This window comes from Manis pentadactyla, chromosome 11 (genome assembly GCF_030020395.1).
Source record: "Manis pentadactyla isolate mManPen7 chromosome 11, mManPen7.hap1, whole genome shotgun sequence".
NCBI lineage: Eukaryota > Metazoa > Chordata > Mammalia > Pholidota > Manidae > Manis > Manis pentadactyla.
In genome coordinates, this window is record NC_080029.1 from 91,717,796 (window position 1) to 91,735,122 (window position 17,327).

The window sequence follows — 17,327 nt, forward strand, 5'->3', positions numbered from 1 at the left end:
AAGGAATTCTAAACCAGTGGGCTCCCAGGTGCAGTACATGCAACCCAGTGGGCCTATAAGATGATTCAATGGAGTATATGAAAAAAATACTAGAACTAGTTCTGTCTGTTTTTTAAATAAACTGTTCATTTTAAAACAATTTTAGATTTTCAGAAAAATTGTGACACTAGCACAGAGTTCCCAATTACCTTGTACCCACTTTTCCCAATTATTAACACCATACATTACTCTGGTTCATTTGTTCCAATTAATTAACCAAAATTGATACATTATTATTACCTGAAGTAAGTCCATACTTTATTCAGATTTCCTTACTTTTAACTTAATATCCGTGTTCTGTTCCAATTCTTCACCTAGGATATGACATTACACTTACTACTAATGTCTTCTTAGCCTCCCCTTGGCTGTGACAGTTTCTTAGGCTTCCCTTGTTTTTGATGAACTTGACAGTTTTGAGGACTGGTCTTGATGAAGCATTTTGTATAATACCCCTCAACTGGCACTTTTCTGCTAGTGTTCTCCTGATTAGACTGGGCTTATAAGTTTTGGAGAGGAAGACCACAGAGGTAAAGTGCCATTTTTATCACATTGTATATCAAGAGTAGACTATCAAATGTCTTAACATTGTTGATCTTGATAACCTGGCTGAAGTAGTATTGACCTTGATAAACTGGGTAAAAGAGGGTTTGTCAGTTTTCTCTACTATAAAGTTACTTTTTTCCCCTTGTCCATGCTGTACACTCTGAAAGCAAGTCACTCAACACAAGCCCACTCTTAAAAAGTGGGGAATTATGTTCTAACTCCAAGAGGGCAGAGTATCTACATAAAGTATGAGGAATTCTACATGGGAGTTTTGTCTATTTTTCTCCATTTATTCATTTATACAGTCACTTATTTCTGTCAGTGTAGACTTATGGATATTCATTTTGTATTATGTACTATAATCCAATTCTACTTCATTTTGTTGTTCAAATTGTTCCAGCTTTAGCCATTAGGAGTTCTTTCAATTGGTTCCTATGTTCCTTTGATATGCCCTTATTGTTGTGGGGTTTTTTGCTTTGAGCACTGTCTTACTTTCTGCAAAATGCTCCAGGCTCATCTTGTGTATTTTCTGCCCCAGTCCTAGGATCAGCCACTTCCCTACTGAGCCCTATTACCTTTTATTGGAAAATAGAATTAGAAACCAAGATCGGGGTGCTAGGTGTGCTCATTGCTCCAGGGGTGTCATTGTCATTTTCCCTCTCAGTTGATAGACAAAGGAAATACATGTGTGTACTAACCCATTATATGTACATTTCTATATGTAACTCTCTGTATCTACAATAAGTGGAACATGAGTTCATACTGATTTATGCCGAACTATTTCTCTTTGTGTATGTGTGTGTGCTATTGTAAATGGATTTTTAAAAATATCAAATTCCAGTTGTTCATTACTTGTATACATATAGGAAAGCAACTGACTTTTATGTACTAACGTTCTATCCTGTGACTGCTATACTTGCTTATCAGCTCCAGGAAGATTTTTTTCTTTTTGTCATTTGTTTCAGGTTTTCTACATAAACAATGTCATCTGTGAAGAACAGTTTATTTCTTCCTTTACAACCTTTATAACTTTTATTTCTTTTCTTATTTTATTGCATTAGTTAGGACTTCCAGTAGCATGTTGAATAAACATGTAAAATGAGACATTTTGACTTGTTCCTGATCTTAGAGGGAAAGCATCTAATTTCTCACCATTAAATATGAAGATAGCCACAGTAGTTTTAAAAAGTTCGTTACCAGGTTGAGGTCATTCCCCATTATGTCTCAGAGTTTTTATCATAAATGGGTGTTGAATCTTGTCAAATAATTTTTATGCATCAATTGATGTGATCATATGATTTTTCTTCTTGGTGTTTTACACTGATATAATTTTCAAATGTTGCAGTAGCCTGTATGCCTGGAATAAATCCCACTTGATTGTGGTATATAATTCCATTTATACATTGCTGTATTTGAGTTCTTAATATGTTGCTGAGGATTTTGTTTCTATGTTCATAGAAGATAATGACCTTTAGTTTTCTTTTCTTGCAATGTCTTTATCTGGTTTGTGTATTAGAGTAATGCTGGCCTCAGAGAATAAGTTAGAAATTATTCCCTCTACTTCTATTTTCTGGAAGCTATTGTAGAGAATTGTTATCATTTCTTCCTTGAATGTGTGATAGAATTCACCAGTAAAATCATTTGGATCTGTTGCTTTCTTTTTTGGAGGACTATTCATTATTGATTACGTTTTTTAATAGGTATAGCCATATTCAGATAATCTATTTCTCCTTGTGTGGGTTTTAGTAGGTTGTATTTTAAAAAATGAATCCATTTTATCTGTTACCAAAATTGTGGGCCTAGAGCTATATGTAGTATTCTTTTATTATCCTTTTAATGTCCACAGGATCCACAGTGATGACCTTCTCTCATTTTTGATATTGGTAGTTTGTGTTTTCTCTTTTTTTCTTGATTAGCATGGCTAGAGTTTTATTAATTTCATTGACCTTTTCAAAGAACTGGTTTTTTATTTTATTGTTTTTATTATTTTGCTGTTTTCAATTTCATTGATTCTGCTCTAATTTTTTATGATTTCTTTCTTCTGATTGTTTTTGGGCTTAAATTTTTCTTCTTTCTCTAGTGTCCTAAGGTAAAATATTGGTATCTGCTCTAATTTTTTATCATTTCTTTCTTCTGATTGTTTTTGGGCTTAAATTTTTCTTCTTTCTCTAGTGTCCTAAGGTAAAATATTGGTATTGATATTAAATATTTCTTCTTTTATAATATATGCATTTAAGGCTATAAATTTCTAAGCACTGCATCCCATGAATTTTGATATTTTCAATTTCATTTAGTTAAAAATATTTTTTAAATTCTCTTGAAACTTCTTTGACCCATGTGTTATTTAGAAGTGTGTTGTTTGATTTCCAAATAATTTGGGATTTTCCAGTTATTGTTACTAATTTCTAGTTTCATTTCATTGGTGTCTGAGAACATACTTTGAATGATTTCTATTCTTTTAAATTTGCTGAGGTGTGTTTTAAATTTGCTGACCAGAATATGGTCAGTTTTAGTGATTCTTCCATGTGATCTTGAGAAGAATGTGTATTCTCCTTTTGCTAGATGGAGTTTTCTATAAATCTCAGTTAGATCAAGTTGGTTTATAGTGCTGCTCAGGTCTCCTACAGGCATACCTCGTTTTATTGTGTTTCACTTTATGGATTTATTTGCAGATATTGCATTTTTTAGAAATTGAAGGTTAGTGGCAACCCTGCTTCGAGCAAGTCTGTTCACACCATTTTTCCAACAGTGTTTGCTCATTTCATGTTTCTAAACATTTTGGTAATTCTCATAGTATTTCAAATTCTTTCATTATTATTAAATTCTTATGATATTCTGTGATCAATGATTATGACTCACTGAAAGCTCACATGATGGTTAACATCTTTTAGAAATAAACTGTTTTTAAGTTAAGGTATGTACCTTGTATCTTTAGACATAATGTTATTGCACGCTTAACAGACTACAGTATAGTGTAAATATAACTTTTATCTGCATTGGGAAATCAAAAAATCATTTAACTTGCTTTATTGCAGTATTCACTTTATTGCATTTAAATAATTCACTTTATTTTATTTAAATAATCTGCTGTATAATTATTGCAGGGGTCTGGAACTGAACCCTCAATATCTCCAAGATATGCTGGTATATCCTAACTGATTTTCTGCCTGTTTGATCTTTAATTACTAAAAGAGGGGTATTAAAATCTCCAACTATAATATTAGACTCATCTATTTCTCCTTTCATATATATCAGATTTTGCTTCATGTCTTTTGACACCGTTGTTAGGTGCATCCACATTTAGGATTATTATGTTCTCTCGGATAAATGATTCCTTCATCATTATGTATCTCTTTATCGCTGAAAAATGTCCTCATTATGAAGTCTGCTTTGTCTGAAGTTAATACAACTATTTCAGCTTTCTTTTGATTCATGTTAGAATGGTATATCCTTCTCTAGCTGAGTCTTTTTATATTTTAAGTAAGTTTCTTGTAGACAACATATAGTTGGGTCTTTTCTTTTCCTCTCTCACCATCTTTTAATTGATGTATTGAGACCTTTCACATTTGAGTGATTATGATATACGTGGATTAACAGCTCCCATGTTTGTAACTGGTTTCTACTGTCACAATTGTTCTTTGTTTCTCCCCTCTCCCCTTTCCTCCTTCTCTGGTTTTAATTTAGTATTCTATATGGCTCTATTTTACCTCCTCTCAAGTATAGCAATTATATCCTTTCAAAAAAAGTTAATGGCTATGCTGTTTCCAATATACATTTAAAACTAATCTAATTCCACCTCCAAGTAACACTGTGTCATTATACATGTAGCCTAGGACCTTATAATATAAAACTCTTTATTTCCCTCTTCCTTCCCTTATGACTGTCATTCATTTCATTTAGCCACATGCTATAATTACTCAATATACTGTTATCACTTTTAAAAAGTTACCTATAGATTAAGAATAAACAAAACAAAAGTTTATTTTGTCTTCATTTATTCCTTCTCTGATGCTCTTCCTTTCTTTATCTAGGTCCAGGTTTCTGACCTATATCATTTTCTGTCTCTCTAAAGAACTTCTTTTCTCCTTCAGTTTTGAAAGACAATTGCTTTGCCTATAGAATTCTAAGTTGGTGGGTTTCTCTTTCATCAGTTTCAATATTTCAATACAATCTTTCTTGCTTGCATGGTTTCTGAAGAGAAGTCTGCTGCAGTTCTTCTCTTTGCTCCTCTGTAGGAAAGGTATTTCTTCCACTCTTGGCTTCTTTCAAGATATTTTTCTGTGTCTTTGCTTATCTGCAGTTTGAATGTGATATGCCTAAGTGTAGTTTTGTTTCGTTGGTTCATTATTTTTTCTCTTTGCATTTCACTTTGGGAAGTTCCTCTTGTCTCATCTTCAGTATCACGGACTTCTATCCTCGATGTCCAGTCTACTGATGAGCCCATCACATACATGTTGCAGTATCTTTTATTTCTATCATTTCCTTTGCTTCTTTCTTAGAGTTTCCATCTCTGCTTATATTACCCATCTTTTCTTCCATGCTATCTTCCTTTTCCATTAGACCCTGTAACATACTAACAATAGTTATTTTAAATTATCTGCTGTATAATCCCAACACCTGTGTCATATCTGAATCTAGTTCTGATGCTAGCTTTATCTCTTTGAACTGTTTTTGCTTGCTTTTGGCATCTCTTGTAATTTTTTGATGAAAGCCAGACATGTTGTTTTGGATAGTAAGTGAGATAAATAGCCTTTGGCGTGAAGATTATATTAGGCTGGCTGGGGGTTGTGCGAGGAGTTCAACACTTCCGATAGCTGCAGGTGCCAGCGGCTTCAGATTCCTCCAGAGTGTTTGTTGTGTCTCCCCTCCTGGCTGGGCTGTCCTGAGCTCCTCGTTGGGGTTTGCACCGGGCCACTCTTTCAGCTGTCACCGCTGTCACTCCGGAGCCCGGCTGATGTGCTAGTAAGGTGGGGAAGGAGAAGCGTGCTATGATCCAGTCATTAAATCTCTGTCTTTTAATCAGTCTGTGTCTCTGGGCTGTGACCTTCACAGATGTTTCTCCATTAGTACAGCATTTTTCCCCTGAGGAAAAAAAAAGTGAGAAAGGAAGGCTGGAGGGGGCTGGAGTGGGAGCAATGCCTTTCTCCCAACTCAAGTAAGACTCTGGAAACGTTTTTTCCCCTGGAGAGGGGAATCTGTCTTGGATCTTCACCTTTAGAACCTGGAAGGATCTGGGGAGGTAAAAACCATGAACATGTGTGTGGGAGGAGGGAGGGCCTCCAGAAGTTTCTCACTGTCATGTGAGTCCACACTCAGCCTCAGAAATCCATCAAAATTACCATTTAAGTGTTCTCACCGGTTTATGGCTCCAGGAGCTTCTGCTCTCAGTAAGCAGCTACCAGCTGTAACTCTCTGGTTTCACTTGTGTCCATATTTCAGGATTTATTCAAGCTTTTTCTTAAGGTAAGAATAGGAGTGATGACTTCCAAGCTCTTTACATGTTGGAGCTGAAACCAGAAGTCCCCTGCATTTATCTATTTTAGTCCATCCTTTTAAATAAATGTTTCTGTTTATTTTATAATGCACATTACATGTGAGGACAATACACACATATATAATGTTAAAATAATAAGAATACTTACACAGCGGACTCATAGACACTAAGAAGGGACTAGCGGTTACCAAAGGCGAGGGGTTTGGGAGGGTGGGTGGGGAGGGAGAAGGGAATTAAGGGGCACTACAATTTGTAATCACAATATAGATAGGTCACAGGGACTGTAGTACAGCACAAAAAATACAATTAAGGACTCTGTAACATTTTACTATGTGATAGATGGTGACAGCACTGGAGGGGGTGAGGACTTGATAATATGGGTGAAAGCTGAACCACTCTGTTGTGAATTTGAAACCATCATAAGATTGTATATCAGTGATATTTTAATAAATAAATAAATATTAGAAATTAGAAATTAAAAAAAGAGTTGCCTGCTCAAAATATTTTACTGATAGAGGGTATACAATTAAAGAAAAAAGTCTGGGGACACTGTGCAAACCACAGTACGCAAGAACTGCGGAAACAGCCATCTGTTGCTCATTGCAAGGAATCCATCATTGACAGATCCAGACTCCAGGCCAAATCACAGCCAAAGGAATAGCTAGAAATCAGGTTCCCAAGCTAAAATGACAAAGTGGGGAGCATTTATCCTTTGTTCATAACTACCAACATAAACAGGTCTCAGAAGCTCTAGGGGATATTTACACAATGTTTCCAAGGAGAGAGGTACAAATAGGTGGTGGGAAGTGGGTATTTAGGCAAGTCATAGCTTTTTTTATGAATCAACCACAAGGAGCTCAGTAACTGACCCTCACCAAAAAGACATCTCTTACTAGGACAAACAATTGAGAGTCTAGGCTGTGGGTTTCCTGGAGGGCAGGCAGGAATGATTTCCCATTTTTAATTCTCCTAGCCCTATACATACTTGAGGGCTCAATTAATGCTTTTAATTTAGGAAAATTAGCTGAGGTAGTATTTAAGTAAATGTGGTATATTGGAGAATCTCTACTACTGCAAAAAATATAACTCCATCCAAAAACCTGGATGTCCAAACCAGTGGAGGAGAGAACAGGGTAGCTGCTGCCTTTCCACGCAGTCGGGCTGGAATCGGTGGGAGGTGGGAGGCTGAGGTCTGCTTCGGAGCTTACAGACCCAAGAAGAGGAAGTCACACCTGTGCCACCTAAAAAAATGTAGCTAAAATTCTAGTATTTGAGTCACTCTATAATATTTTCCTTATAACAGGGGCAGAACATAATATTACTCAAGTGTCTCAGCTGGCCCTAGGAGAGACCCAACTCAAACTAGCTTAAACCCAAAAAGTTCATATAACTTGAATGTTCAAAGGTGTTGATAGGTTAAGATACACTGAATCCAGCCTCAAACCATGTCCTCAAGACACCCTAATATTATCTATTATCTATCATCTACCCTATCTATCTATCATCTATTATCTATCTATTTATCTATCTATATCTATCCATCTATCATCTATCTATCACCTATCTATCTATCTATCTATCTATCTATCTATCTATCATCTATCTATCTATCGTCTACATCTCTCAGCTCTCATTACCTTCCTCCTCTGCCCCACTCTCCCCTGGATGCTTCCTCTGAGTTGCCTTTATTCTCAAACACGCTAACTTCACAATAGGGCATAGATGCCACCAGCAGCTTAAGGCTGACAATCTACCAGTTTAGCAAGTCTGGCAGGAGAGTGTATTTTTTTCCTCAGTAGTTACAACAGAAGTCTTGGTCCAAATCTCAGTGGCCCATGTGTGTCCATATGCCGATGCCTGAACCAGTCACTCTCACTCTAATGGCCTCTGCTTAAGTCTAGAGCGGGGTGAAGGCAGAAACCCACCAGAGAGACATGGACTGACAGTGGGTTGGTCCCCAGGGTAGGGTAAAATTGAGGTATAATCCCAGGAGAAGCTGGGCTATATTCTAAGAAGGCAAAACACCGAAGAGACAAATAACATGTCTACGATACCTTAAGTAGCTTCTCTGTTTTTTCAGAGGAAGAAGTTTTGTTTGGAATAATGAGTCTCACATTTTCTTAGTGAGAAATGGACTTCAATGTCCACAATCTGGTCTTGATATTATCTCTCCTAGCAGATTGCTGTTGCTTCTAGTTTGTTTGTTTGTTTAGTGCAGAGACAGGAAATATTTTTTTAAGAGACAAAAATAAATCAGGAGTTATATTTACATACCCAATTCAACTTTAACATTGCAGGGTTGTTATTTAAGCTATTTGATTTTGTGATTTTACATATCTTCTTTTACACCAAAAAAAAAAAATTTGGTTCCCAGTGACATTAACATAAGTTATTTACTTTATCCTATGTGTCAAAGTTTTCAAATGATAACAACATTATTATTATTTCTCATGGTTCATATTTCTTTATGGTTGGGGTTTTGACCTTAGGATACATCCAAAAAGGGATAAATAGTCAAAATGTTGTATTTTAAGTCTTTTTTATGTATGTGGTCATGCACCAACTCGATAGGTTCCTTTGCCTCAATTAACTTTCAGCTTTTACAGATTGCTTGTTTAAATGATCTTTCCTTTAATTTTGACCTTTAAGTCTGTAAAAATTTACATGGTTCCTAGGTCAAAACTACTTTCAAACAGTTACATTCAGAGTTTTATTTCCTTCCCTATTTCTACCACCTTATTGCCCCCCCTCCAGATAGTAAACTTTAAAAAAATTATTGTCTTGGTTCCATTGTATTAAGAGCTTTTCAGACAGTATACGATGTAGTCTAAGCAGTACTTCCCATCTCGCAGGAGGGATGGATCCCTGAGCACAGCGAGCTTCAGCTCACTTGGTTGTATCCAGCTGTGGTGGAGGGGAAGCAGGGGAGGAGAGAGAGGGCTGTGTCACAAGGATAGCAAGCCTTCTTGAAGCTGTGAAGAATGGTGTTAAAACCAAAGCACAAAATCTACAATTATTTCAGAATTTTAAAGGATAAAAAACAGTGTAAAACACATTGAAATGAAAACAAGAGCACCCTCTGTTGGCCTCTGGTGGGCTGCAGGTAATTGGTATCACCTGAATTTGAAAACCGCGGGGGGTGGGGGGGGTGCCAAATTGGGTGAGCTTGAGTGAAGAAAGACACCCTCCTGCCAGTGGGGAGGCCTGCACAGCCCACACCGAGTTTCCTCTCTGCTCTCCCCAGTTCCAGATCCTGTGGACCCTGGGACATATGTTGACTCTCAGTATCTGTATTACCACAACTTGGGTAGAAAGAGCCTTATTTTCCCTCCAGCATCCATTTTCCTAATATAGGAAAAGAAAAAAAAGCAAGAGTCATACTTTCCTGTTATCTCTTTGCCAAAGCTGTGGCAGTAATGGCATTATCTGAACTCTCAAGGTGTATCCTTTCTCAGTATGTCACTGAGAAGGAGCAGTGTGGAACAATAAGAAAAGGAGGCATTTTTTCACTTACTAGCTGTGTGTCCTTGGGCAAGTTTCTTAACCTCTCTGAGCCTTGGTTTCTTTATCTGAAACATAAGAATGATAATATCCAATTCAGTCTGTTTTTGGAGGCTTAAATGAGTGGTGTGTATAAAACTCCTAATACATGATACCAGTACTACATAATGGGCCTCAATAAGTAATAACTACCTACTATTATTATTTCCTTTTTGTTTACAGGAAATTTGTGAGAATCCCCGGTTCATCATTGATGGAGCCAATAGAACTGACATCTGTCAAGGAGAGCTAGGTAGGAAAGTCCCTTGGGTCATAGCCACCCAAACAATCAAAGGTGTTGAAGACATGTGATCCCGTTACAGGAAGTAAAGGGACAATAATCTGCTTTTGCTTTTAGTGGATTTTGGGAAGGAGTGATTTTACAACACCACTTTATGTTCATTTATCTGTGTGCTGGTGGTTGCTTCATTTGATTTCTGTTCCTCCCACAGTTCTCATTAGTTCTTTGCCCAGACTCTCAAGGACCTTACACACCCCACTCAGCAAGACCAAAGCCCAGCTTTTACCTATGGCCATCTTCCATAAAAGACAGCTCGCCAGCTGTCCTTACTGCACGTGCCCTGGCCATGTAGAATTGATGCAGTGTGCCTGTAACTCAAACTCTTGTTTCAGTTGCCCCAGAACAGCTCCATAGTAAGGGAATCTTTCTACAAAGGTGGTGTTCACTGTGTGGGTGAGCGCCGGGTGCTCTGTCCGGCCAGCCAGTGGGTCTGTCCTGCTGGGCCTCCTCCCTCTCAGCCTCCTGGGCAGGAAGCCTCCTCACCTTTGGGGTGGACAGAGAGAAAGCTCTGTGAAGTCAAGCCAGAAGGGACGTCAACAGGAGCAATTTAAAACTTGGGGGGAGCCACCCAAGAGCAATGAAAGGAATTTGGCTGATTTGGCCCCAGAAGGAGAGGCTGAGAGGTTTGGCTATCTGGGTTCTGTACCCAAGGTAAGACAGTTAGTGGAGTCCCGGGCTAGCTAATAATCTGGACCTTCTAACCAATACACTGTTTCAGAGGAGAGGCTGGCTGCTTCAGGGGGGAGTAAGGAAGAAGGGGGCTGCTGGCAGCTCCGTCTCCCCTCCGCAGTTTCAAGGATGCTCTCACATCCGCACAGCAGAACAAAGGCCTTGCATAGCTTACGCCAGTCTCCTGAGACTGTCAGTGTACCAGCCACATTCCGATGCCAGCAGTGTCTTAGTGCCCCCTACCGGCTGGTTCCAGGGCAGCTGCCTAATTAATCCACTGTTTCCAATGCAAATCTGCTTGGCTGGTGGCTCTCAGTTGCTCAGTCTCCACTGAGGTCAGAAGGGTAAATGGACTGACATCGCATTTGACCTAGTTGTGACCTATTGCTCTATCCACACTGAGGTCCAAAAAGGAAGGGAGCTTGTATTGCAGATCGAGGAACTGCCTACAGCCTTCAAGAAAAGCAGTCACGAGGGACTAGGTTACCCTCTTGATCGCATCGTCAACAGATGCTGTCACACTCCCCCGGGTTGACACCCCCAGAAGGTCAGATCTGGACTTGCGACTGTGAGCACCGAGGGAGCCCCCTTCTTCAAAGAAGTGGAGCAGATGGCTGGGACTGGACTCCTTCCTTCCCTGGAGGTCCAGGCCTCTCCCATGACCTGTGCCACATGCTTGCCTGCAGGGGACTGCTGGTTTCTCGCAGCTATTGCTTGCCTGACCCTGAACGAACGCCTGCTCTTCCGCGTCATACCCTACGATCAGAGTTTTACTGAAAACTACGCGGGGATCTTCCACTTCCAGGTGAGGTCACAGGCGTGCAGTTAAGAGGGCGGCTGCCTCTACCCAGCCCTAGTCTCCTAGCCTTGACTTCCCAAGGCTTCAGGAAAGGTTCCACCCACCCTCCCCACCATGGCTGTGGACAGTGACTCCCTTAAGGCCTCAAGCCTGTGAGAAAGCACTTGTTTATCTCTGCCGTACCAACCCTCCCAAACGCCTGCCTTCTGCTATGCCCCAGAAAGGCAGGAAGACATCCTGTTTGCTGGCCTGTGGGTCTATTTTTGCCTGTCCAGCTGGGTGCTTGTCATTACCAGTAGCCCTTCTCACATTGGTCCCTAGGAAATTAGCACTGGGAATGCGTAGGGCCCTTTAGGTTGTCAGGGAAACCCTGTCCCGACTGCCTGCCACTCCTTTACCTGCTTCCCTTTAAAGCAGTTCTGTACCAAGTCTTACTCATCTCTTGTAGGCCCTGAAAGAGGTGTCTGATTAACCTGGGGACCAAGCTTCTGGTTTGGCACAGAAATGAGCCTTTTTGTTCCAGCATCAATTTAGCTGTTGGAAATTTTCTGGATCAAAATTGTCCTGGCAGAGAGCCCAGTCCCAGTGCTGGTCCAGAAACTGAGTTATAACATGTGGGGATCCCTCAGATACTAGGGTTCTGAGGTATCGGTCTGTCTGCAGCCCTGCAGGCTCCTGACACTAATGCCCTGAGACTGACCCAAATCATCCATTGATATACCTGCTGATCTTGTGCCTCAGATCAGCAAAGGCCTCAGAAAAGGGCTTCTCTTCAGCTCAGGTTTAGCATCCTGCTGCCCTCTGTACATAGCCAGGGCAGCCAGGCCCTGATTTTATGTCTTCCTTGTGACATCCACCTGCTAATTTCCCTTTGACATTTAAAGGGATTTACATTTAAAGGACCATAAATACAAAGACTAGACAGATTTTTGTTCTCTTTTCAATAAAGGAGAAAATGTCATTAGAAGGAATTTAAACTACATGTGGCCTTCCTCAATTAAAACTGATATGTTCAAAAAAGAACATCCAGAATTGAAATTATTGGACAACAGTCTTGCTGCAACCAGAGTCTATTCCAAGTCACTTTTCCTTTTCCATGTCATTCCTTCTCCAGCAGCAATTTCTACCTTGTTTGTCATCAAGAAATACATTAATCAATACATCATCTTCACCTGGACTAGTAGTTCTCAGCCCTGGCTGCACACTAGAATCAGCTAAAATACCTAAAAATGCTGATGCCTAGGTGCCACCCCAGATCTACTGAGCAGGAGAATGAACATCTCAAGTCCTCAGATATGCAAAGAGCATCTACCATCCCCAGTACTGGGTTGGACTGTGTGGAAAAAAATAAAGTGGTTTGTCACTAACTTCCTGCCCTCAGGACTTCACAGTCCAGTTAGAGAATGATTCACACACCCCAACCCAGAACAGTAGGAACAAGCATCAAGATGCAGAGCTCAGGAAATGGGACTGCTTTGGGATCACAGAGACCTCTCAGGAATGTGGAATGGGGACTCATTTCCAATGGTAACTGAGGATGTGACTCTGTGCTTGACGCTCCTGTGCAGTTCTGGCGCTATGGAGACTGGGTGGACGTGGTTATTGATGACTGCCTGCCAACTTACAACAATCAACTGGTTTTCACCAAATCCAACCACCGCAATGAGTTCTGGAGTGCTCTGCTGGAGAAGGCTTATGCTAAGTAAGGCAACACTTTAGAATATGAGGCAGGGCTACAATGGAGGGGGTGGGCTGCAAAATCCAGCTGGGGTCTCAGTCACAAGAGGAGGCATGTGTGTGTGTGTGTGTGTGTGTGTGTGTGTGTGTGTGTGTGTGTGTGTGTGTGTGTAGGAAATCTTCAGCTTTAACTCCCATAGTGAGCCCTTTAATTCTGTCTTCATGGTGGTGTTGTAAGTCTTGGATCTGAGCATTATATTTCTGGAGCTCAGATCCCAGGGGTTTGCTTGGCTCAACCTCGTGAGCTTGCAGTATATTAATACAGCCATATTGTCTCTCAGCTTAGCATCCCCACCTCCACCTACTAATGGCTTTAATGGAACCCTGCCATAGGGTTCAGGGTATAGTAGAAGAAAACTGTCAGGAGGTGGGAATCCCTGGGTCCCAGGCCCAGTGTTCCAGCTCTCTATGGCCTTTGGTGAGTCACCCAGCCTTGGGAGCTGTTTCCCACTGTGAAGAGAAGGAATCACAGTATCCAGCCCGTTACCTTACAGGGTTGTTGGTCAAATTAGATAAGAGAGCATCACAGGACTCAAGAGCAAAGTTCTGGTGGCTGTGGTGCCTGGGTCACGTTCCCTGGATCCCTGTGACCCCAGATTGGTCTCCATCCTCTCTCCAAGGCTCCATGGCTCCTATGAAGCCCTGAAAGGTGGAAACACTACCGAGGCCATGGAAGACTTCACAGGCGGGGTGACAGAGTTTTTTGAAATCAAGGATGTCCCCAGAGACATGTATAAGATCATGAAGAAAGCCATCGAGAGAGGCTCCCTCATGGGCTGCTCCATTGATGTAAGTCTGGATGTGGGGTGCAGAGCAGAGAGTAGCCCACTATCTGGAAGCCTTTTACCCAATAAATAGCAGCATAGGGCTTTCCCTTGGGACAGGGTGGATGTTTTATTTTAGGAAGCAGGAACTGGCTCTCAACTTTGAAAACTGGAAATTTCACAAGGGAAAAGAGTTCCTGGAGATTTTTGATGAGGAGATTGGGTGAAGGTATTTGAAACCCTGGGGTTTAGGTGGAAACTGGCCAAGAGGCCTGTGTCAGTACTGGCTTCTGTGGCTGGTACTGCTGTGCCCCCATTAAGCTGGCCACATACTTAGCAGACTTGAGCCCACCAGTTCCCTAAGAAAGCCTCCCATTCATCAAGGTTTGATCGAATCTCTCACTTGGACATGGGCTTGCTATTGCAATCTTTGAGAAGCTCAGCCTGCAGACCCTCTCAGTGCAACAAAGTTGGGTGAACTGAGACTGGGGTCAAGGGTAAGGAGATGGCACACTGGCCAGGCGTCCTGAGTCTCAGGAGACACATCTGCCCTGGGGGCTGCTCCGTGTATAGTAGTAGTCTTGGTGCTTTCCATTGCTGAGGAAGGAGCCCAAGCTGAATTCCTGTCCCTTCCTCTCCCAACACTCCCAATAGGTAGGAAAGCTTGAAGATCAGCTAACATAAAACACCTGTAGATGAACATTTTCTTTCTGAACCACTTTTCTCCATCTTTCCTCCAGTCATGCTCTGTTTCTCTCTCCTCTTTTCCTCTGCCTGCCCTCCCTTCTCTCTGTCTCCTCCCCTTTCCATTACCCTCCTTTGTTTCTTCTCACCCCTTCTCCTGGATGGTCCCCTGCCCTCCCCGCTGGGCGTCAGGACGGCACAAACATGACCTACGGAACCTCTCCTTCTGGGCTGAGAATGGGGGAATTGATTGCACGGATGGTGAGGAATATGGATAACTCGCTGCTCAGGGACTCAGACCTTCTCCCCAGAGGCTCAGATGACAGACCGATGAGGGTGGGTACACCTCCAATCGCCAGAACCGACCACCTCTCCAACCTTCATGACCCGGCCCTGTTGGTGTCAGACTCCCCTCAGCCGCCAGTGCTTTGCACACAGACCTCCACTTGGGCCCTTCCCAGGCTCTGGGCTGGAATAACTTGGCTGCTCCAAGGTGCCTGAAGAAGGCGGGAGACACAGGATTGGAAGGGAGTCAGTGGCAGTTCCTTCATACCCTAGGACCCAGGCAGTTTCTCTAATAATGCATTAACAGGCCGAAATACAAGAGACTTTATTTATTTCAAAATATTTCTCCTCTTCTAATTCATTCATTTATTCATTCAACACATATTTATTGAGCTGGCACTCTTCTAGCAAACAAAGAAAATTCTCTCCCTTCTTATAAACAGAGTCGTCTCTCACCTCTAGAGCTTATAGTCTAGTACTTTCAGAAGTAACATGTACTCACTGAAGAATACTGAGCCATACAGAAAAGCACAAAGGAAAAATTAACCTATACCTTCCCCACCTAAAGGTAATAAGTCTTAACATTTAGTATCTGTCCTAGGATTTTTCTTTGCATACACTTAATACAATTTTTTATTTTTAAAATGTTGCCATATGTATGTATCTCTTCACAGTATGCTTTTTTTCAGTCAGCTTTATATTCTTAATATGCCAATATGAATTATATTCTTTTTTTTTCTTTTAGGAGAGCAAGGTACAGGCTTTTATTTAGAGATAAAGTGAAAGGACAGAGCTCCTGGCTCACGCCAGGAGGGGACAAGAGAGTCCCTGAATTATATTCTTAATGTGTCTTCTATAACACTTTTAGTGGCTGCACAATAGGCCAACATATAGACATGTTACAATTGATTTACCCAATATCTTATTATTGGAAGATCACATTGTTTTCTTTTTCTTTTTTGGCTATTATTTTTTAATGCTATAAAGAATATCCTAATAGATACATCTTTGCATACATCTGTGATGACCTGCCAGAAGTGGAACTGCTAGGTATGCATAAGTAATGCCAAAAGAGTCATTTCAGGTGGCTTCCCAGATCTACACTTGAGGGATACATGAATTTCCTGCCCAATCTCTCTGTATTCAGGATGACAGAACTCAGCAAGACTGAGATCTGGAAGAGGCTGAGAGCCCTGAGGCTCACATCCCTCAGCTTGAAAAAGGTCCAGGCATTCCACAGCCCAGCATGGCTCAGGGAAGCTTCTCTTAAAGCTGGTACACCGCCAGGCAAAGTGAAGCTATGAGATCCCGTCTCAGGCTCACGGGGCTTTGGTGACTCTATCCTCTGCCAAGGATCTCCTGTGGCTGCAGCCTAGGAATCTCCACAAATGAAGAGCTACGCCGGCACCCTTAGGCACAGTCCTGTCTGAGCAGGACTCTCTCCAGCCTCCTTATAATTCCCTCTCTGGGCACTGTGACTCTTGGTTTCTTGATTATCACATTCTTGGTGGGTGTGGAGGAGGTGAGGGGTTGTTAAAGAGAAAAGTTAGACCTATATGTTTCACCTCGCCCCTTTTCTCAACCCCTTTCTCTTCCAGGAATAGTCAACCTGGGTGGGCTCAGCGGAAGGAGTCCCTGAGACCAGGGCAGCCTCCTTCTGTCTCGCTTCCTTCCTTTGAAAGACCCTAAGCAATTCAGACAGGAGAGACAGGAATGCTCTCACCCATCTTGCGCCCCCGCATCCATGGCGTTCCCCAGTGATCAGAACAGGGTGATCAGCTTGGGGAAATCACTTGTCTGGGCCATGTCTCCTTGATGCTCTTAAAGGTCAATGAGAGTCTTTCAGGGTGTAAAGAAGTCATCCTCACAGCACCCAGAAAATGAGCCAAGATGAACTTTGTCTCAGGCAGCAGAACTTCTGGTGCCTGACCATTGACACGTTGCATGGTTTTTGCTCCACAGACAATTGTTCCGGTGCAGTATGAGACAAGAATGGCCTGTGGACTAGTCAAAGGCCATGCCTACTCTGTCACTGGGCTGGAGGAGGTGAGCCTGGCGGGGCTTGAGGGCACTTAGGTTAACCTCCTGAAGTCAGCAATTCACTTTCTGTGCCGCTTCAGATCTGCAGAGTTTGCCTCCAATCAGGGGATCCACTTGGGACTGGTAGAGGTAGATCTTGCCATAAGATGGTGCTCAGTTTATCTTTGTTTTTAGTGCTGAAGATGGCAATTTTCCCAACATTTCCTGGAAACAAATAGAAATCACTTTGGTTATGAAGTTGATTCCATTGGCTCTTGTGTTTCTTGTTCTCCTGTAGTCAAACAGTGACAACGTTTTGCTCCCACTGGTGCATTTGGCCTTTTCTGGGTTTCCTGTCAGAGGCCAGAAGATTGTAGGCTTGCTGCACATAGCTGGGCAGGTTGTTGCCTGGTTACAGGGATGGGCAGAGAGGGGCAGTTGTCTGCAGCAGCC

At 41.7% G+C, this 17,327-nt stretch overlaps 1 protein-coding gene and 1 long non-coding RNA gene across 6 annotated transcripts in view; one reads left to right on the forward strand and one right to left on the reverse strand.

Annotated features, from left to right (window-relative positions):
• CAPN3 (calpain 3) overlaps positions 1 to 17,327 on the forward strand; it is a 50,266-nt gene that overhangs the window by 16,952 nt on the left and 15,987 nt on the right. For 3 of the 5 annotated variants that reach the window (XM_036923729.2, XM_057488735.1, XM_057488736.1), the window contains exons 2-7: positions 9,800 to 9,869; positions 11,273 to 11,391; positions 12,954 to 13,087; positions 13,743 to 13,911; positions 14,763 to 14,906; positions 16,818 to 16,901. In XM_036923729.2, coding sequence (XP_036779624.2) covers positions 9,800 to 9,869; positions 11,273 to 11,391; positions 12,954 to 13,087; positions 13,743 to 13,911; positions 14,763 to 14,906; positions 16,818 to 16,901 — 720 coding nt within the window. The remainder of the gene's footprint in view (positions 1 to 9,799; positions 9,870 to 11,272; positions 11,392 to 12,953; positions 13,088 to 13,742; positions 13,912 to 14,762; positions 14,907 to 16,817; positions 16,902 to 17,327) is intronic. The other 2 variants (XM_036923731.2, XM_057488737.1) reach the window with 1 other exon arrangement.
• Positions 9,223 to 15,580, reverse strand: LOC118931338 (uncharacterized). Its single transcript, XR_008992578.1, has 3 exons — positions 15,011 to 15,580; positions 9,591 to 9,645; positions 9,223 to 9,421 (listed from the first exon to the last, which is right to left on the reverse strand). It is a non-coding gene; the product is annotated as an uncharacterized LOC118931338 (long non-coding RNA).